Source organism: Bombina bombina, chromosome 1 (genome assembly GCF_027579735.1).
Source record: "Bombina bombina isolate aBomBom1 chromosome 1, aBomBom1.pri, whole genome shotgun sequence".
Classification (NCBI taxonomy): Eukaryota; Metazoa; Chordata; class Amphibia; order Anura; family Bombinatoridae; genus Bombina; species Bombina bombina.
Genome location: NC_069499.1, coordinates 1,225,590,672 through 1,225,614,114, shown reverse-complemented (window position 1 = coordinate 1,225,614,114; position 23,443 = coordinate 1,225,590,672). Strand labels below are relative to the sequence as shown.

Sequence of the window (23,443 nt, the reverse complement as noted above, 5' to 3'; positions counted from 1 at the left end):
CTTGCCTGTAAAATAAAAATAAACCCTAAGCTAGATACAATGTAACTATTAGTTATATTGTAACTAGCTTACGGCTAGATTTAGAGTTTTGTCGTTAAAGACCCATGTAGCTAACGCTGCTTTTTTTCCCAGCGCACCCTTAAGACAACGCTGGTATTTAGAGTTGTCTGAGTGGCTGCGTTAGGCTCAGAAAAGGGAACGTTGAGCAGAATTTAGCTTCCCTTCAACCCTCAATACCAGCGTTGCTTACGGTAGCGGTAAACTGGCAAAACGTGCTTGTGCACGATATCCCCATAGGAAACAATGGGGCTGAGCTGGCTGGAAAAAAACCTAACACCTGCAAAAAAAACAGCGTTCAGCTCCTAGCGCAGCCCCATTGTTTCCTATGGGGAAACACTCTCTAAGTCTACACCTAACACCCTAACATGAACCCCGAGTCTAAACACCCCTAATCTTATTAACCCCTAATCTGCCGGCCCCTCTATCACTGACACCTACATTATATTATTAACCCCTAATCTTCCGACCGGACACCGCCGCCACCTACATTATCCCTATGAACCCCTAATCTGCTGCCCCTAACATTGCCGACACCTACATTATATTTATTAACCCCTAATCTGCCCCGAACGTCGCCGCAACCTAACTACACTTATTAATCCCTAATCTGCCGACCGGACCTCGCCGCCACTATAATAAATGTATTAACCCCTAAACCGCCACACTCCCGCCTCGCAAACACTAGAATAAATTGTATTAACCCCTAATCTGCCCTCCCTAACATCGCCGCCACCTACCTACAATTATTAACCCCTAATCTCCCGCCCGCAACGTCGCCGCTACTATAATAAATGTATTAACCCCTAAACCTAAGTCTAACCCTAACCCTAACACCCCCTAACATAAATATAATTTAAAAAAAACAAAATAATATTCCTATTATTAAATAAATTAATCCTATTTAAAACTAAATACTTACCTATCAAATAAACCCTAATATAGCTACAATATAAATAATAATTACATTGTAGCTATTTTAGGATTTATATTTATTTTACAGGCAACTTTGTATTTATTCTAACTAGGTACAATAGCTATTAAATAGTTATTAACTATTTAATAGCTACCTAGTTAAAATAATTACAAAATTACATGTAAAATAAATTCTAACCTGAGTTACAAATACACCTAACACTACACTATCAATGAATGAATTAATTAAATAAATTACCTACAATTAGCTAAACTAAAATACAATTAAATAAACTAATCTATAATACTAAAACAAACAAACACTAAATTACAAAAAAATAAAAAAATATTACAAGAATTTTAATCTAATTACACCTAATCTAAGCCCCCTAATAAAATAAAAAAGCCCCCCAAAATAATAAAATTCCCTACCCTATTCTAAATTACAAAAGTAATCAGCTCTTTTACCAGCCCTTAAAAGGGCTTTTTGCGGGGCATTGCCCCAAAGTAATCAGCTCTTTTACCTGTAAAAGAAAATACAACACCCCCCCCAACATTACAACCCACCACCCACATACCCCTATTCTAACCCACCCAAACCCCCCTTAAAAAAACCTATCACTAACCCCCTGAAGATCTCCTTACCTTGAGTCATCTTCACTCAGCCGAGCCGAAGTCTTCATCCAATCCGGCAGATGTGGTCCTCCATCCAGACGAAGTCTTGATCCAAGCGGCAAAGAAGAGGTCCTCCATCTGGGCGATGTCTTCTTCCAAGCGACATCTTCTATCTTCTGTCTTTCAGATCCATCTTCATCCTCCCGACGCGGAACATCCTCCTTCCCCGACGGACTAACGACGAATGAAGGTTCCTTTAAGGGACGTCATCCAAGATGGCGTCCCTCGAATTCCGATTGGCTGATAGGATTCTATCAGCCAATCGGAATTAAGGTAGGAAAAATCTGATTGGCTGATTCAATCAGCCAATCAGATTGAAGTTCAATCCGATTGGCTGATCCAATCAGCCAATCAGATTGAGCTCGCATTCTATTGGCTGTTCCGATCAGCCAATAGAATGCAAGCTCAATCTGATTGGCTGATTGAATCAGCCAATCAGATTTTTTCTACCTTAATTCCGATTGGCTGATAGAATCCTATCAGCTAATCGGAATTCGAGGTACGCCATCTTGGATGACGTCATTTAAAGGAACCTTCATTCGTCATTAGTCCGTCGGGGAAGGAGGATGTTCCACGTCGGCGGGATGAAGATGGATCCGGAAGACAGAAGATAGAAGATGCCGCTTGGAAGAAGACATTGCCCGGATGGAGGACCTCTTCTTTGCCGCTTGGATCAAGACTTCGCCCGGATGGAGGGCCTCTTCTTTGCCGCTTGGATCAAGACTTCTACCGGATGGAGGACCACATCTGCCGGATTCGATGAAGACTTCGGCTCGGCTGAGTTAAGACGACTCAAGGTAGGGAGATCTTCAGGGGATTAGTGATAGGTTTTTTTAAGGGGGGTTTGGGTGGGTTAGAATAGGGGTATGTGGGTGGTGGGTTGTAATGTTGGGGGGGTATTGAATTTTCTTTTATAGGTAAAAGAGCTGATTACTTTGGGGCAATGCCCCGCAAAAAGCCCTTTTGGTAAAAGAGCTGGTTACTTGGTAATTTAGAATAGGGTAGGGAATTTTATTATTTTGGGTGGCTTTTTTATTTTATTAGGGGGCTTAGATTAGGTGTAATTAGATTAAAATTCTTGTAATTTTTTTTATTTTTTGTAATTTAGTGTTTGTTTGTTTTTGTATAATAGATTAGTTTATTTAATTGTATTTTAGTTTAGCTAATTGTCGTTAATTTATTTAATTAATTTAATGATAGTGTAGTGTTAGGTGTATTTGTAACTTAGGTTAGGATTTATTTTACAGGTCATTTTGTAATTATTTTAACTAGGTAGCTATTAAATAGTTAATAACTATTTAATAGCTATTGTACCTAGTTAAAATAAATACAAAGTTGCCTGTAAAATAAATATAAATCCTAAAATAGCTACAATGTAATTATTATTTATATTGTAGCTATATTAGGGTTTATTTTCTAGGTAAGTATTTAGTTTTAAATATGATTAATTTATTTAATTATAGGAATATTATTTCGTTTAATTTAAATTATATTTATGTTAGGGGGGTGTTAGGGTTAGGGTTAGATTAGGTTTAGGGGTTAATACATTTATTATAGTATTGGCAACATTGCGGGCGGGAGATTAGGGGTTAATAATTGTAGGTAGGTGGCGACGATGTTAGGGAGGGCAGATTAGGGGTTAATACAATTTATTCTAGTGTTTGCGAGGCGGGAGTGTGGCGGTTTAGGGGTTAATACATTTATTATAGTGGCGGCGAGGTCCGGTCGGCAGATTAGGGATTAATAAGTGTAGTTAGGTTGCGGCGACGTTGGGGGGGGGGCAGATTAGGGGTTAATAAATATAATATAGGTGTCGGCGATGTTAGGGGCAGCAGATTAGGGGTTCATATGTATAATGTAGGTGGCGGCAGTGTCCGGTCGGCAGATTAGGGGTTAAAATTTTTTATTATAGTGTTTGCAATGTGGGGGGGCCTCGGTTTAGGGGTTTATAGGTAGTTTATGGGTGTTAGTGTACTTTGTAGCATTGTAGTTAGGAGCTTTATGTTCCGGTGTTAGCCCATAAGCTCCTAACTACTGACTTTTTTTGGCGGTAGGAGTCTTGTCGGTAGAGGCTCTACCGCTCAGTTCTTCGAAGACTCCAAATACCAGCGTTAGGCAAATCCCATAAAAAAGATAGGATACACAATTGACGTAAGGGGATCTGCGGTAGCCTGGAGTCGCGGTAAGGAAGTGAGCGGTAGACCCTTTCCTGGCTGACTCTAAATACCAGCAGGTGGCCAAAAGCAGCATTAGGACCCCTTAAGGCTGCTTTTGATGGCTAACGCAGAACTCTAAATCTAGCCGTTAGGGTTTATTTTACAGGTAAGTATTTAGTTTTAAATAGGAATTATTTAGTTATTAATAGTAGGTTTGATTTAAATTTAATTTAATTATATTTAAGTTAGGGGGGTTAGGGTTAGACAGATTTAGGGGTTAATAAATTTAGTATATTGGTGGTGACGTTGGGGGCAGCAGATTAGGGGTTAATATATGTAGGTAGGTGGCGGCGATGTTAGGGACGGTAGATTAGGGGTTAATAATATTTAACTAGTGTTTGCGAGGCGGTAGGGCGGCGGTTTAGGGGTTAATATGTTTATTATAGTGGCAGCGATGTCCGGAGCGGCAGATTAGGGATTAATCAGTATAATGTAGGTGTCGGCGATGTCAGGGGCGGCAGATTAGGGGTTAATAAGTGTAAGATTAGGGGTATTTAGACTCGGGGTTCATGTTAGGGTGTTAGGTGTAAACATAAATTTTGTTTCCCCATAGGAATCAATGGGGCTGCGTTACTGAGCTTTACGCTGCTTTTTGCAGGTGTTAGACTTTTTCTCAGCCGGCTCTCCCCATTGATGTCTATGGGGAAATCATGCATGAGCACGTACAACCAGCTCACTGCTGACTTAAGCAGCGCTAGTATTGGAGTGCGGTATGGAGCCCAATTTTGCTCTACGATCACTTCTTGACTTTTAACGCCGGGTTTATAAAAACCTGTAATACCAGCACTGTAGGTAAGTGAGCGGTGACAATAACGTGCAAGTTAGCAACGCACCCTTCTTACCGCAAAACTCATAGACCTAGATTTGGAGTTTGGCGTTAGCCGTGAAAACCAGCGTTAGAGGCTCCTAACGATGGTTTTAGGCTACCGCCGGTATTTGGAGTCACTCAAAATAGGGTCTAACGCTCACTTTTCAGCCGCGACTTTTCCATACCGCAGATCCCCTTACGTCAATTGCGTATCCTATCTTTTCAATGGGATTTTTCTAACTCCGGTATTTAGAGTCGTTTCTGAAGTGAGCGTTAGACATCTAACGACAAAACTCCAGCCGCAGGAAAAAAGTCAGTAGTTAAGAGCTTTCTGGGCTAATGCCGGTTTCTAAAGCTCTTAACTACTGTACTCTAAAGTACACTAACACCCATAAACTACCTATGTACCCCTAAACCGAGGTCCCCCCACATCGCCGACACTCGAATACATTTTTTTAACCCCTAATCTGCCGACCACCACCTACGTTATCCTTATGTACCCCTAATCTGCTGCCCCTAACACCGCCGACCCCTATATTATATTTATTAACCCCTAATCTGCCCCCCTCAACGTCGCCTCCACCTGCCTACACTTATTAACCCCTAATCTGCCGACCGGACCTGAGCGCTACTATAATAAAGTTATTAACCCCTAATCCGCATCACTAACCCTATAATAAATAGTATTAACCCCTATCAGATTGAGCTCGCATTCTATTGGCTGATCGGAACAGCCAATAGAATGCGAGCTCAATCTGATTGGCTGATTGGATCAGCCAATCGGATTGAACTTGATTCTGATTGGCTGATTCCATCAGCCAATTAGAATATTCCTACCTTAATTCCGATTGGCTGATAGAATCCTATCAGCCAATCGGAATTCGAGAGACGCCATCTTGGATGACGTCCCTTAAAGGAACCGCCATTCTTCAGTTGGACGTCGCCGGAAGAAGATGGGTCCGCGGTGGAGGTCTTCAGGATGGAGCCGGTCGTCATCGGATGAAGATAGAAGATGCCGCTTGGATCAAGATGGTTGCCGGTCCGGATCGCCTCTTCTTCCCGGATAGGATGAAGACTTTGGAGCCTCTTCTGGACCTCTTCAGCCACCGGATGATGGATCGCCAGCCCCCGCTTGGGTTGGATGAAGATTTTGGAGCCAGGACGGATCGGTGATACCTGGTGAGGTGAAGACAAGGTAGGATGATCTTCAGGGGCTTAGTGTTAGGTTTATTTAAGGGGGGTTTGGGTTAGATTAGGGGTATGTGGGTGGTGGGTTGTAATGTTGGGGGGGGGTATTGTATGTTTTTTTTTTACAGGCAAAAGAGCTGAACTTCTTGGGGCATGCCCCGCAAAGGGCCCTGTTCAGGGCTGGTAAGGTAAAAGAGCTTTTAACTTTAGTAATTTAGAATAGGGTAGGGCATTTTTTATTTTGGGGGGCTTTGTTGTTTTATTAGGGGGCTTAGAGTAGGTGTAATTAGTTTAAAATTGTTGTAATATTTTTCTTATGTTTGTAAATATTTTTTATTTTTTGTAACTTAGTTCTTTTTTATTTTTTGTACTTTAGCTAGTTTATTTAATTGTATTTATTTGTAGGAATTGTATTTAATTAATTTATTGATAGTGTAGTGTTAGGTTAATTGTAGGTAATTGTAGGTAGTTTATTTAATTAATTTATTGATAGTGTAGTGTTAGGTTTAATTGTAACTTAGGTTAGTATTTATTTTACAGGTAATTTTGTAATTATTTTAACTATTTTAGCTATTATATAGTTCTTAACTATTTAATAGCTATTGTACCTGGTTAAAATAAATACAAAGTTACCTGTAAAATAAATATAAATCCTAAAATAGCTATAATATAATTATAATTTATATTGTAGCTATATTAGGATTTATTTTACAGGTAAGTATTTATCTTTAAATAGGAATAATTTATTTAATAAGAGTTAATTAATTTCGTTAGATTAAAATTATATTTAATTTAGGGGGGGTGTTAGTGTTAGACTTAGCTTTAGGGGTTAATCCATTTATTAGAATAGCGGTGAGCTCCAGTCGGCAGATTAGGGGTTAATAATTGAAGTTAGGTGTCGGCGATGTTAGGGAGGGCAGATTAGGGGTTAATACTATTTATTATAGGGTTAGTGAGGCGGATTAGGGGTTAATAACTTTATTATAATAGCGGTGCGGTCCGCTCGGCAGATTAGGGGTTAATAAGTGTAGGCAGGTGGAGGCGACGTTGAGGGGGGCAGATTAGGGGTTAATAAATATAATATAGGGGTTGGCGGTGTTAGGGGAGGCAGATTAGGGGTACATAGGGATAATGTAAGTAGCAGCGGTTTACGGAGCGGCAGATTAGGGGTTAAAAAAAATGCAGGTGTCAGCGATAGCGGGGGCGGCAGATTAGGGGTTAATAAGTGTAAGGTTAGGGGTGTTTAGACTCGGGGTACATGTTAAAGTGTTAGGTGCAGACGTAGGAAGTGTTTCCGCATAGTAAACAATGGGGCTGCGTTAGGAGCCGAACGCTGCTTTTTTGCAGGTGTTAGGTTTTTTTTCAGCTCATACAGCCCCATTGTTTCCTATGGGGGAATCGTGCACGAGCACGTTTTTGAGGCTGGCCGCTTGCTTAAGCAACTCTGGTATCGAGAGTTGAAGCTGCGTTAAAAATGCTCTACGCTCCTTTTTTGGAGCCTAACGCAGCCTTTATGTGGACTCTCAATACCAGAGTTATTTTTATGGTGCGGCCAGAAAAAAGCCGGCGTTAGTTTTTTGGGTCGTTACCGACAAAACTCCAAATCTAGCCGATAATCTGGCAGTCGTTTTTTTCTTTTTCTTTTTGTCTTCTCCATTGACTGTTATGGGGGAATACATAAACGTGCATGTAATCTGGCTTTTTGGATTATGCAGGTTAACGCGCACGCAAAATAAGTTATTTTCCAAATTATAATACCTGAGCAACCCCAAAGGTGAAAAAACTATAATGCACGCAGTGTTTTCACAATTTTTGGTATGTTTTATTTTTTTTAAAATAGTAATGTTAGGTTTATTTATAGTTTAAGCTTAGTTTTTTTAATTTCACAGGTAAGTTATTATTTATTTGAAGGTAGTTATATTGTAACTTTAATTTAAAGATAGGGGGTGTTAGGTTTAGGGGTTAATAGTTTAATTTAGTTTGTCGCAATGTGGGGGGCCGGTGGTTTAGGGGTTAATAGGTTTATTTAGGTAGTCGCACTGTGGGTGTTTGTCGGTTTTGGGGTTAATAGGTTTAGTTTAGTATTTGTGATGCGGGGGCGGCAGATTAGGGGTCAATAGTTTTATTTAGGTGTTAGCGATGCGGGTGGGTGGCGGATTAGGGGTTAATAGGTTTATTGTAGTGTTGACGATGTGAGTGGGTGGTGGATTAGGGGTTAATATGTTTATTTTAGTAGTAGCGATGTGAGGAGTTGACTGTTTAGGAGTTAATAGGTTTATTTAGTATTGGCAATGTGGGTGGGTGGCGGTTTAGGGTTTAATAGGTAGTATATGGGTGTTATTGTACTTTGTAACATTTTTGTTATGAGTTTTGTGAAACATTTAAGTTTTGCAAAGTCCCTAACCACTGACCTTTGATAGCCAAATGGATTGTGGCGGTATAATCTATAATGCTAGCGGAATAGCCTGACTGCACAACCTATACTACGGGTGAGCTGAATATTCCACACTCAAAAGCCATTTTTAGAGTGCGGAATGGATCGTTGCGGTAAAGGCTAAAAAACTAGCGGTATAGCCGTACCGCCACGATTTGAAATACGGGTGAGTTGAATATTCCGAGCAAAGGCCAATTTTTCAGTGGTATAGCCGTACCACACAACTTGTAATCTAGCTGATCCTGTTTAATAACACTGCTGTCACATGGATACTTTTGGTATTGCAGTATAATCCTTGAACATATAATTTAATTATTATAATTATTAATTAATATTTCATTTGTTACACTAATTATACCAATATGATAGAATAAATAAAAACAATATATATATATATATATATATATATATATATATGTTAACAAAAAAAGAATAAATCACATAAGATATTCAGCGCAACAAACACAATGTAAGAATTGTTATCAAGATAAAGTCAGTCTTAATAGAAGGTCAGTCTTGATATAAAGCACTTCTCTGATCTTCGTTCTTGATGCTTCTAAAGCCTTTCTATCCCCAGTATTATTGTGACATGGAATATAAATAATTCAATGTAGTGGGTGTCTCCTTACCGGAATTACCCTCAATCGTATGAGGTAATGAATGCTCTCAATTATTAGCCCAGGCAACTCTGGATCAGTGGTGATGTTTCGTCTGTTACAGTTCTTTACAGAGTGGTTTAGTTGTTCTTTTGCTCTGTTCTTGTACGTGCCACTTGTCAAATGGAAACTTCCAAAGGCTATTCTCCTTCTGATATGGATCCTTCTTGTGGTCTCTCAGGAGTATGGTATTCCTCCGATTCAATATTTATAGAGGAGAAAAGAACAAACAAGACATAGCGTAATACTGTATAAAAAATGGACGGCTAGATTTAGAGTTGGGCGGTAGCCCTCAAAACCAGCGTTAGAGGCTAACGCCGGTTTATAAAGCTCTTAACTACTGTGCTCTAAAGTACACTAACACCCATAAACTACCTATGTACCCCTAAACTGAGGTCCCCCCACATCGCCGCCACTCTATTAAAATTTTTTAACCCCTAATCTGCCGACCGCACACCGCTGCCACCTACGTTATCCCTATGAACCCCTAATCTGCTGCTCCTAACACCGCCGACCCCTATATTATATTTATTAACCCCTAATATGCTGCCCCCAACATCGCCGCTGCCTACCTACACTTATTAACCCCTAATCTGCCGACCGGACCGCGCCGCTATTATAATAAATTTATTAACCCCTAATCCGCCTCACTCCAGCCTCAATAACCCTATAATAAATAGTATTAACCCCTAATCTGCCCTCCCTAACATTGCCGACACCTAACTTCAAGTATTAACCCCTAATCTGCCGATCGGAGCTCACCGCTACTCTAATAAATTTTTTAACCCCTAAAGCTAATTCTAACCCTAACCCTAACACCCCCCTAAGTTAAATATAATTTTATTCTAACAAAATAAATTAACTCTTATTAAATAAATTATTCCTATTTAAATCTAAATACTTACCTGTAAAATAAACCCTAATATAGCTACAATATAAATAATAATTATATTGTAGCTATTTTAGGATTAATATCTATTTTACAGGCAACTTTGTATTTATTTTAACCAGGTACAATAGCTATTAAATAGTTAAGAACTATTTAATAGTTACCTAGTTAAAGTAATTACAAAATTACCTGTAAAATAAATCCTAACCTAAGTTACAATTAAACCTAACACTACACTATCAATAAATTAATTAAATAAACTACCTACAATTAACCTAAAACTATTTAATAGTTACCTAGTTAAAATAATTACAAAATTACCTGTAAAATAAATCCTAACCTAAGTTACAATTAAACCTAACACTACACTATCAATAAATTAATTAAATACAATACCTACAATTATCTACAATTAAACCTAACACTACACTATCAATAAATTAATTAAATACAATACCTACAAATAAATACAATTAAATAAACTAACTAAAGTACAAAAAATAAAAAAAAACTAAGTTACAAAAAATAAAAAAATATTTACAAACATTAGAAAAATATTACAACAATTTTAAACTAATTACACCTACTCTAAGCCCCCTAATAAAATAACAAAGCCCCCCAAATTAAAAAAATGCCCTACCCTATTCTAAATTAAAAATGTTCAAAGCTCTTTTACCTTACCAGCCCTGAAAAGGGCCCTTTGCGGGGCATGCCCCAAAGAATTCAGCTCTTTTGCCTGTAAAAAAAACACATACAATACCCCCCCAACATTACAACCCACCACCCACATACCCCTAATCTAACCCAAACCCCCCTTAAATAAACCTAACACTAAGCCCCTGAAGATCTCCCTACCTTGTCTTCACCTCACCGGGTTCAGCGATCGGTCCAGAAGAGGTTCCGAAGTCTTGATCCAAGCGGCGGCTGAAGAACTCCATCATCGGGCTGAAGTCGGAAGTCCATCATCGGGATGAAGTCTTCTATCAAGCCGCATCTTCAATCTTCTTTCTTCCGGAGCGGAGCCATCTTCTTCCCAGCCAACGCGGAACATCCTCTTCAACCGACGCCTACTCGCCGAATGACGGTTCCTTTAAATGACGTCATCCAAGATGGTGTCCCTCGAATTCAGATTGGCTGATAGGATTCTATCAGCCAATCGGAATTAAGGTAGGAATATTCTGATTGGCTGATGGAATCAGCCAATCAGATTCAAGTTCAATCCGATTGGCTGATCCAATCAGCCAATCAGATTGAGCTTGCATTCTATTGGCTGATCGGAACAGGCAAGAAGTGTAAGGCAAGCTGAAAGAACGGGACCGCTGTGGGTATAAAACTGCACTGCCGCTAATTAAAAGGGTTCTTTTTAAATAGCGGCAGTGCAGTTTCATACCCACAGCGGTCCGGTTCTTTCAGCTTGCCTTACACTAACTTAAAGCTTCCAACACGCTGAAAAGTGACAAACCACCCACAGGAAACAAAGGACTCACAGTGTGTTCTTGGGCTTATAGCGAACTTTTTAGTTTAGCTTTTTTATGGTACCTATTCAAATTGTTTTAATGATTTGGTTTTGCAAGTGCACTGCAATCCCTTATTCCCAAATATAGCAAACTATATCCAGACCTAATTCACCGTTATTTGTTTGCACCAAGAAGCTTCTTATTGGAAGCCTCACTTTTTTTCTGGAGTGACTTTTTAATATCAACTAGTATGGTAATATAACATACCCGGACTAAGGTTTACATTGTATCCAGTCCTGCACAACTAGATTGGCCTGGTCCAACCTACATCTTGTATCATTTATACATGTGAATGCTTACCTCATCATGTATTGAGGGCTTTTAATGTAAGTGTGTAGCGTTAAAGTATCTGTAATAAATCCATTTTTTATACAGTATTACGCTGTTTGTTCTTTTCTCCTCTATAAACATTGAATCGGAGGAATACCATACTCCTGAGAGACCACAAGAAGGATCCATATCACAAGGAGAATAGCCTTTGGAAGTTTCCATTCGACAAGTGGCACGTACAAGAACAGAGCAAAAGAACAACTAAACCACTCTGTAAAGAACTGTTACAGATGAAACATCACCACCGATTCAGAGTTGCCTGGGCTAATAATTGAGAGCATTCATTACCTCATACGATTGAGGGTAATTCCGGTAAGGAGACCCACTACATTGTATCATTTATATTCCATCTCACAATAATACTGGGGATAGAAAGGCTTTAGAAGCATCAAGAACGAAGATCAGAGAAGTGCTTTATATCAGGACTGACCTTCTATTAAGACTGACTTTATCTTGATAACAATTCTTACATTGTGTTTGTTGCGCTGAATATCTTATGTGATTTATTCTCTTTTTGTTAACATTTTTATAAGTGTTAAGGGTACACTTTTATCATTTTTTCATGCTGCATATCCACCTAACAATCAGGTAGTTACATAATATACCACATTTTGTCCACCTTTTCTATTGGTTATAATTTAGCGCTGGTAACATCTCTTGTCTAAACATAGATATATATATATATATATATATATATATATATATATATATATATACTGTATATATGTACAATATAAAAAATGGCATTTGAACAATTTATAACTACCAGAGGCCTATGTTAATCCTAATTTTGCTAGCCAAAGAGAGACCAATCAAAGTCCTTATACATACCGTTAGGTCTTAACATTTCTAGATTATAAATCAAAAACATTTCTCTGATTTTTAACTCATGCTCCCTGTCTGCACCCCTCCTTCGTGTTCTCACTTTTTCAATCATCAAAAATATAAACTGACTTACACTACAGGTGCATTAGATGCAAGAACCAAGGGGTAGCAATATCTTCCTTCTGTTCTCTGCCACTTAAGACGGCCAGTCCAACCACACCATGCCAATGAATACACAGCTTGGCCACCGACAATCAAAACAGAAAACCTCCAAACTTAGATGTGGCATGTAGGGCTACCCAGTGAACATAAGAGTGGCCTAATCCCCCCCCCCCCCCCCCGCTTTAGCACAGCTGAGGCAAAAGTGAAAAAACAAGAATATATCAACCACGACTTCTCACCAACAAAACACTACCAAAAAAACAAATACAAAAACACACAGAATTTTTTTTTCTTCAAAGGCCTAATATACTTCTTAACCACCACCTCAAACCCTTGATTTCCTCTTCTGATAAACCTTCTAAATGAATGAAGAGCCACCACTGATTGATCCCAACCCAAACTCACCACAACCTTAGCCAAGACAGAAATTTAGAAAGTAAGGACCACCAACCTGAGGCCTGATGGCCAGATATCTCAGGCAAAGCCTTATTTGGAAAAATAGATGACTCCATCTGCAAAAGCATATTGAGCCATCTACCCCTACCTAACTGGTCTTTTTTTTAATGTGCTACAAGCACCAGGATGGACCCTCCTTCAATCTTTACATGCGCTCTAAACAAAGCCGACCCCACACAAACTTTTGACTTAGCCACTAGCTTGCTAAAGTGCAGCAAGATTACAATCATCTGCAATAGTCTACATCTAGTAACTAGTCCTTTCTCGTCCCTCCAAGCCTTAAACATTGCCCTAGCCAGGAAAGATTTGGACACATGTCCCACCCCATTTCATTTAGAAAAGAAGAAAATGGCAGCTGTTCGACTCCCTGTTGCCCCAGGGGAAAGGCCCTCATCATGCAAACAGGCTATCCATTGCAAAAATAAATGCACAGATGGGGACCTCCAAGAAGAATCAAGCCAAGATAAGAATGACACTCATTCATGAACACTAGCATGAGTGGCAGAAGCCTCCTTCCTTAAACCTGGACCATTGACCGCTAGACAATTCATCAGCAATAATATTGCTCACCGAGGAGACGTGTCTAGTTGTAAATGTAATGTTGTGGCACAATCACCAGACTTGGCTAAACTCTGGAGAAGAAAGTTGTCTAGATAGTTAGCCACCTGACCAAGTCTGGCCTCGCAAACTATCCAATAATTTAAATCTGACCAAAGATCCATCTCCTTCATTGCCAAGTGGAGCATTGGATTGGATTCTAGCATCCTCCTAAAGTCGAAATTGTACTGCCACCAAGCTGATCACTTGCCTCTAGTGGATGTCATCAATAGCATCAGTGTATTTTAATATGTTTAACACCTGCTGTGAGTGAGATTCTAAAAAACATGACACTAAGACCCTTAAGCATTTCCTCCACTCTTCATAGGATTCTGGCCTATTAGCTTTCTTGTCAACTGTCCTATCATCTGACATCTCCTAAACCTGGTGTGTGGCACCCTAGAGAGCTAGAAGATTTTTACATATTTCTCCTCTTTACTCTTAATAACGACCCTAGGTTTCAGATGGGCATGCAACAAATGTACTATACATGGATAGGTGTCTGAAGTACTCACCACCAAAGCCCTAGCAGACCCTACTTAACCCACTGTATGTGCTGTTGGCATAACTGTGCCTCACTCCCATCAGGAATTACACCCACTGCACCAGCCTCTTTAACATCTACTAACTTCCTCACAAACCTAAAAAGTTTTTTTGCAGACCCTTGAACTGAGCCACTGAGTCCTCCGTGGAGTAAGAATCATCCTCCCTACTTTGTGGCGAAATAAGGACTCACCCGCTCCAGAAGTACCAGCAATGCTAGATAGGCCTGGGATGGCCACCAAAGGCGTCAGCCTGGGTGCATGCACCACTGCCACCCGAACTGCAGCCACAGAGGGAACTTGCGGCTGGAAAGAACCATCCTTCTGTGACACAAAGGTAGCTGCCCAAGCCTCCATGGACGCCTGTAAGAAAGAATAGCAAGTGAAAGTATTACAGGACCCAGCAGTGAGTCATCAAGAATCCCCTAATTGATTTGCTGCCAATCCACCTCTGGCTCACTGACCTGTGGCAATATTCCTAGCAAGCAGTCACTTGCACAAACTGGCCACTAACTCCATGTACCCAGGAATTCTATGCACACCCCTAGTGGAAGTGGTTAATTCCTGTATATGCTGCACAATAACATCATTAGCAGGGCCCTTTACTGTCTTATTTGATCCCCTTGGGCCTTTAACCGTTTTTCTACTGCCACCCTGCCTTTCATTGATCCCCCTCAGCTGGTCACTAGCGGTTCTTGGCACCACACTAACCTGTACCAGGAATACTGCAGCCGTGTACTCTGCTCTACCACCTTGAGTGCTCCCCATGTCCACCACCACCACCCACTCCTCTTAGCCACCACCACCGCAATGTGAAATAGTATCACAAAGTTTGGGCAAAAGTGCAATAGGCAGGGCCAGACTTGAAGCACACAAAGAGGATCCTGAGACCTGTAATTTTGAAACTAAGCTGGAGCCACTGAAGGCTGCAGAAACACTGGCCTTGGTTGCTCCCGGCCCACCGCTCAGCCATCCTGATGTAGTGGAAAGATCTGTCTACCCCCCACCAACCTGTCGCTGCCCAGGAGTGACGGGGGAAGCAGATCCATAAGACTCAACAGAGTCCTCAAGGAGGAGGGTTTAGAGAATTACGCTGGGAGCTGAGAAAAAGTTTCATATATGCTCATGGAATACACATTTTCAGCCTATTTTACAAGGAAACAATAATTGGCGTTGTATTTAGAAATACGAGTTTTTAAGTGTTTTTTTTTTTTTGCAAATCGAGGGGATTATGATTTACACTGTGCATATTTAATATGATTTATTCCTTTGAAATTTACATATACGAATTTTACATTTTTGATAAAAAACAATATTTGGTGAACACTTTTGTTAAGATTTTTGATGCAACTTAACAATACAATTTTTCCAGCATATTTTTATGTAAATGGTTAAATCGTTCTTTTGTATGATTTTAAAATGATAATTTTAATTGTTCAGTTTTGTAATTTATGCATCGCATTCCCGTATAAAAATGCAGTATATGTCCTTTAGTGAGACACCCTATTTTGAGAGTAAAAAGTAGATTTATATAATTCCATCAGGGAGATAGAAGTACTGGCGAGCATTCTCTTAGAGAGCTTTAGATGATCATCATGCATACAGAAATAAAAGCACTTCTAGGAATAAAGAACAGTTCAGTAGCTTGTTCTATGGCGAGTTACCACCTAGGAGCAGCCTCTTTTAGCCCAATAGTGATTTTCACAGAGGAGAACTGAAATATATCAGTCTGATCCCACTAAGTAAGGTCAGTCTAGCCCCGAAATACCAGGCAATCTTCCTCTGATCAAGGAAAATGACAACACCAGATGATTGTTTCGTCCTTCGTTGGGCCTTGTCAGTGAGGTGCAGTCCTTAGTTTTTATGGTACTAAAAAAGTACTTTGGTTGTAAATTTACATGACAAGCCCAGACGATCATTTTGGTCTTTGTTAAGCCTCGTCAGTAAGGTGCAGTCATATTGCTCTAAGCACATTGGGCAAGGAGTCCTCGTCTGGTTTCCCCATCACCCTTAGGGAGACAAATTATACAAATCCATACAGAAAGAGAAGTGCTCTACTAGGAACAAACAACAATTCAATAGCTTGTTCTATTTTGAGTTACCACCTAGGAGCAGCCTCTTTTAGCTGAATTGTGTTTTCACAGAGAAGAACTTTCCTGAAGTATATTAGTCTGATCCTGCTGAGTAAGGTCAGTCTAGCACCGAAATACCAGGCAATATTCCTCTAAACAAGGAACATGACAACCCCAGACAATCATTTCAGTCTTTGTTGGGCCTCGTCAGTGAGGTGCAGTCATATTCCTCTAAGCACATTGGTTAAGGAGTCCAAGTCTGGTTTCCTCCATAACCCCTAGGGAGACTTTCCCAGGGCCATAATACAAATGCATACAGAAAGAGAAGCGTGCAACTAGGAATGAACAACAGCTCAGTAGCTTGTTCTATTGCAAGTTACCACCTAGGAGAAGCTTCTTTTAGCCCAATTGTGTTTTTCACAGAGGAAAACTTTACTGAAGTATATCAGTCTGATCCCATGAGTAAGGCCTCAAAATACCTGGCAATCTTCCTCTACACAAGGAACACCTTGCCTCGTCAGTGAGGTGCAGCCCTTAATGTTTATGGTACTAAAAAAGTACTTTTGTTGTATATTTATATATTTTTTGTATTTTCATGTTACCAAATATGATGGAGACTGGCAATGGAGTTAAAATATCACCACTTCTTACAAGTATGTGGGAATTTCAGCTGAAAATGCCTATGTATATTGTTACATTTATCTGTATGTTTTCAGAAAGGTACCATGTAAAATGTAAAGTATATTCTTAACACTGATAATAAATATTAGAAATTTTTAATTTCAGTATTTTATTTCAAGTAAATTATTTGAAATACTGTAACTGAAATATTGTAGTCTAATCATTCATCCTTTGTTTTGCGTGTGTTGTGTGCATTCCTTGGTTTTTCATGTTGTCGACGGAGTGTCCATTTTCCCGCCCTCAGATCTGGTCACCCTAGTACACTGGTTTTCAAACCTGTCCTCAGGCCTCTCTATCAGACCACATTTTGAGGATATATTGAGCGCTGGTGAAATAGTCAGCCAATTAGTAAACATGGTTATTTTATCTGCTCTTATCCAAGGTAATCCTGAAAACCTGGTCTGTTGGGAAAACCCGAGGACAGGTTTGAAAATGAGTGCCCTAGTATATAGACACTAATCCAACTCTGATTGGTCCATTTCTGACGTCCTTGGAATACATTTGTTTACTTTAGCTGCTATGTGTTGGTCTCTGAAAGCTTATCTTTTTTAAGTTTTAGCTGATAGTATACTTTATTGATGTCATTCTTGATAACATTATTCCACCAATAATGTAGGATAATCCAAATGTATTAATAGTGAGCCAATATTAAAAATATAGTTCCTAAATAGTTCTTTGAAATAATGTGGTATAATTTATATGCACAATTGGAAGTCTGACAGGTGTGTTATATTATTACCCATATTTCAGAAAGTTAATTACTCAACTATGAAAAGAGCATCTTCCCTATTAATGAGAAGAAAATACCTAAGTTTGTAGTGTACCTAAGTATGATAATACTTGTGTATAAGTAAATGATTATGCAAATGTATCTCTCAATCTCTCAATCTATCTATCTATCTATCTATCTATCTATCTATCTATCTATCTATCTATCTATTTTATTACACAATAAAAAGCATAAATGTGATTTTGACATAGAAGCATATCTGCAATATATCTGCAATATACATGTATTGGTAAAATATTTCTAGTAAAAGTTATCTCTGTTTTTGTATTAACATGTTTCTCTGAACATGCATGTGAAGCATAGCTAGATATTTTCAGTGCACCAGCATTTTAAATACTGCAGCTGCTCAGAGTACCAGTGGGGTTTGTACTATGTCAGAAATTAACAAATTGTGTCATTACCAGATGGTACAAGCAGCTTAGGCTCTCTAAGCAAGTGCTGTGTTTAAAATGCTGGCACATGGTGCATACTTAAATACACTTTTGAAACAGCTTTAGCTATTATTAGAAGCATTATTGCTAATACATTTATATTGCAAAAATGCTTCTATTCATAACTGAAATGCATCCATGTGGATTCCAATTTTGACTGAAATCTTAAGGTACTCTCCAGAAAAAACTACCTTTTTTACACACCATAATAAATTTAATTCGCAAACAGTCAATGCACCCTAAAAGTTAGGCACTTATATAAAACAACATAATTTTTGGTGCATATACATAGGTAATTAATTAGTTGTTCATATCGGAAACAATCATTTTTTGCAGTTTTCTGTCAGGTTATACTGAGTATTTATAACACTTATTATATGCATAGCTCAGGTAACTTAATTATTTTATTATTCAACACATATATTAGAAGCATTAAACAACTAAGGAAATTTAATGGCACAAAAATCATCATTTTAAAATATAGACAAAGCCAAGAAATTCCAGATTTTGTCCTCACACACTAATGCTCTATTCTTTCAAAATAAGATATTTTAGTCTCCATATGTACATTCATAAATTATTGTTGTTTGCGGGACACCAGCTTCATGCTAAAATGTTTAGGAGTCTGGGAGAGACCAAACTGTGGCTTTAGGTCAGGAGATGTTTTGGAATCAGGCCAGAGAACATCAAAGTTACTCATCAAAGCTGTGAAAAACAAAAAAATCTCCATGCGGGCGAGATTCTCCCCGAGACAAACTCGTGGCCCTAAAAAAAAAAGAAATTAAGAAAGTGAGCAGAGGATGTTCTTGAGCCAGCAAACCACCATTACAAATACAGACACATATAAACAATTTAACAAGGTATCATAACTAGACATACACTATAAGGCTAAAAGTATGTGGACACAGCTACTGTTTCAGCCACACCCATTACTAACAGGGGCATAAAACACAGCACATAGCCTTTAAACTTTCATAGACAAGCAAAGTCACAAGTCAGTTTTTGAAATGTCTGCCCTACTAGATCTGCACTTGATCAACTGTAAGTCCTATTATTGTGAAGTGTAACTGTTTAGGAACAGCAAACAGCTTCAAGAGTAGGAGACAACACTGACATGTGTGGGTCCAGCCAAGCCATGTAATAGTAGAAAAAACAGAGTGCAGGGCTGTTTAGTGCATGTAGCATCACTCACTACAGAGTTCCAAACTGCCTCTGGAAGCAACATCAACGCAACAAATGTATGTTGGGAGCTTCATGAAATGGGTTTTCATAACAGCTGTACACAAGCCTCATATCAGCATGCCCAAGGAAAAGCTTTGGATAAAGTTGTTTAAAACATGGCTTTACTGAACTCTGGAGCAGTGGAAGCGTATTCTCTGGAACTTCACTGTTTGGCAGTCTTATGGAAGAATCTGTGTGCAGTGGATGCCAGGAGAATGCATAATGCATACTGTAAAATGTGGTAGTGGAAGGATAATGGTCTGGCACTGTTTTTCAGAGTTTGGGCTAGGCCTCTCCATATGCACAAAGCGAGGTCCATGAAAACATGATTTGACGAGATTGGTTTGGAGGAACTTGAGTGGCCTGCACAAAGCCCTGATCTCAACTCAATTGAACACTTTTGGGAGGATCTCACAAATGCTCTTTTGGCTGAATGAGAACAAATTCCAACAATCACACTTCAAAATCTTATGAAAAACTTAAATTATGTTTACCTGATCATTTTCTTTTCTTCTGACGGGAAGAGTCCACAGCTGCATTCATTACTTTTGGGAATTCAGAACCTGGCCACCAGGAGGAGGCAAAGACACCCCAGGCAAAGGCTTAAATACCTCCCCCACTTCCCTCATCCCCCAGTCATTCTGCCAAGGGAACAAGGAACAGTAGGAGATATATCAGGGGAAAAAGGTGCCAGAGGAACAAAAAATATGTTACCCCATAGAGAAAACACGGGCGGGGAGCTGTGGACTCTTCCCGTCAGAAGAAAAGAAAATTATAAGGTAAGCATAAAAGTTTTTCTTCTTAAACAGTAAGAGTCCACAGCTGCATTCATTACTTTTGGGAAAACAATACCCAAGCTTTAGAGGACACTGAATGCAACAAAGGGCGGGTACATTAGATGGCCCCTTCGAAGGGCATCACAGCCTGAAATTACCCAACACCTAATAAACAACTGTATAACTAGAAAACAAGTAACTGCCCATCAGTTACACAGCCTGCAAAGCCAAGCTAGAGACCACTCAGAATCCCTAGAGTCCACTGAGCACAAAGGCCTCCTAGGACTCCGAGGAGCCAAGCCCCGCGGCTCTCGGCTCCCACGAAACATACCTCTGGCCCAAAGGAAGAGAAGCTCCCTCTACCCCCAAGGTGAAGAACAGAGGACCCAATAAGAGATCCAAAGGACCACCAACATCTGTAAGAAAAACCTCAAAAAGACGAAGCGAACCCAAGGTTGCTACAAAACCGCCCAGGTAAATGAACTCCCCAGAAGGACAAGGAGCAGAGAGTAACTCCACACCCCAGAAAGAGCGATCATGAGGAACAACAAAAGTCCACCCTCAGATCCATAAAACAGCACCATATAACTTTCGGTGATCCAAGGAAGCCTCAAGCTCCCCACTGTACCATAGTCTAGCCGACACAACAGTTAACTAGACAAACATACACCTAGATTATGAGTTTTGGGGTAACAGGGGTGCGGTGCTAACGAGCAGTTTTCCCTCACCGCTCACTTGCAGACAACGCTGGTATTACGGGTTTTTACAAATCCGACGTTAGCTGCAGAAAAGTGAGCAGAGAGCAAAATTTTGCTCCACATCTCACCTCAATACCAGCGCTGTTTACGGTAGTGGTGAGCTGGCAAAATGTGCTCGTGTACGATTTCCCCATGGGAATCAATGGGGGAGAGCCGGCTGAAAAAAACCTAACACCTGCAAAAAAGCAGCGTTCAGCTCTTAACGCAGCCCCATTGATTCCTATGGGGAAATACATTTTATGTCTACACCTAACACCCTAACATGAACCCGAGTCTAAACACCCCTAATCTTACACTTATTAACCCCTAATCCGCCGCCCCCGACATCGCCGACACCTACATTATATTATTAACCCCTAATCTGCCACTCCGGACACCACCGCCACCTACATTATACTTATTAACCCCTAATCTGCTGCCCCCAACATCGCCGACACCTACATTATATTTATTAACCCCTAATCTGCCGCCCCCAATGTCGCCGCCACCTACCTACACTTAATAACCCCTAATCTGCCGTCCCCAATGTTGCTGCCACTATATTAAAGTTCTTAACCCCTAAACCTAAGTCTAACCCGAACCTTAACCCCCCCCAACTTAAATATAATTTAAATAAATCTAAATAAAATAACTACATTCAACTAAATTATTACTATTTAAAACTAAATACTTATAAAATAAACCCTAAGCTAGCTACAATATAACTAATAGTTACATTGTATCTATCTTAGGGTTTATTTTTATTTTACAGGCAACTTTGTATTTATTTTAACTAGGTAGAATAGTTATTAAATAGTTATTAACTATTTAATAGCTACCTAGTTAAAATATAGACAAATTTACCTGTAAAATAAAACCTAACCTAAGTTACAATTACACCTAACACTACACTATAATTAAATTAATTCCCTAAACTAAATACAATTAAATACAATTAAATACAATTATCTAAAGTACGGAAAAAAAACCCATTAAATTGCAGAAAATAAAATAATTAAGTTTTTTAAACTAATTACACATAATCTAATCCCCCTAATAAAATAAAAAAGCCCCCCAAAATAATAAAAAGCCCTACCCTATACTAAATAACAAATAGCCCTTAAAAGGGCTTTTTGCAGGGCATTGCCCCAAAGTAATCAGCTCTTTTACCTGTAAAAAAAAGAACAGTACCCCCCCAACATTAAAACCCACCACCCACACACCCAACCCTACTCTAAAACCCACCCAATACCCCCTTAATAAAACCTAACACTAACCCCTTGAAGATCACCCTACCTTGAGAAGTCTTCACCCAACCGGGCCGAAGTCCTCAATGAAGCCGGGCGAAGAGGACCTCCAGACGGGCAGAAGTCTTCATCCAGGCGGCATCTTCTATCTTCATCCATCCGGCGCGGAGCGGCTCCATCTTCAAGACATCCGACGCAGAGCATCCTTTTCAAATGATGTCCAACTGAAGAATGAAGGTTCCTTTAAATGACATCATCCAAGATGGCGTCCCTTCAATTCCGATTGGCTGATAGAATTCTAACAGCCAATCGGAATTAAGGTAGGAAAGATCCTATTGGCTGATGCAATCAGCCAATAGGATTGAGCTCGCATTTTATTGGCTGATCCAATCAGCCAGTAGAATGTCAGTTCAATCCTATTGGCTGATTGGATGAGCCAATAGGATTGAACTTCAATCCTATTGGCTGATTGCATGAGCCAATATGACGTCATTTAAAGCAACCTTCATTCTTCAGTTGGACGTCGTTTGAAGAGGATGCTCCACGTCGGATGTCTTGAAGATGGAGCCGCTCCGCGCCGGATGGATGAAGATAGAAGATGCCGCCTGGATGAAGACTTCTGCCCGTCTGGAGGACCACTTCGCCCGGCTTCGTTGAGGACTTCGGCCCGGTTGGGTGAAGACTTCTCAAGGTAGGGTGATCTTCAAGGGGTTAGTGTTAGGTTTTATTAAGGGGGTATTGGGTGGGTTTTAGAGTAGGGTTGGGTGTGTGGGTGGTGGGTTTTAATGTTGGGGGGGTATTGTACTTTTTTTACAGGTAAAAGAGCTGATTACTTTGGGGCAATGCCCCGCAAAAGGCCCTTTGTATTTGTAATTTAGTATAGGGTAGGGCTTTTTTTATTTTGGGGGGCTTTTTTATTTTATTAGGGGGATTAGATTAGGTGTAATTAGTTTAAAAAACTTGTAATTATTTTATTATTTTCTGTAATTTAGTGGATTTTTTTTTTCGTACTTTAGATCATTGTATTTTATTGTATTTAATTGTATTTAGTTTAGGGAATTAATTTAATTATAGTGTAGTGTTAGGTGTAATTGTAACTTAGGTTAGGTTTTATTTTACAGGTAAATTTGACTTTATTTTAACTAGGTAGCTATTAAATAGTTAATAACTATTTAATAACTATTCTACCTAGTTAAAATAAATACAAAGTTGCCTTTAAAA

The 23,443-nt window shown here is 39.5% G+C and overlaps 1 protein-coding gene across 1 annotated transcript in view; it reads right to left on the bottom strand.

Moving 5' to 3' along the window:
• Positions 1-18,433: 18,433 nt before the first annotated feature.
• LOC128647704 (cytochrome P450 2J6) overlaps positions 18,434-23,443 on the bottom strand; it is a 171,819-nt gene continuing 166,809 nt past the window's right edge. The window contains exon 9 of the mRNA XM_053700450.1: positions 18,434-19,006. Coding sequence (XP_053556425.1) covers positions 18,819-19,006 — 188 coding nt within the window. The 3' untranslated portion in view covers positions 18,434-18,818. The remainder of the gene's footprint in view (positions 19,007-23,443) is intronic.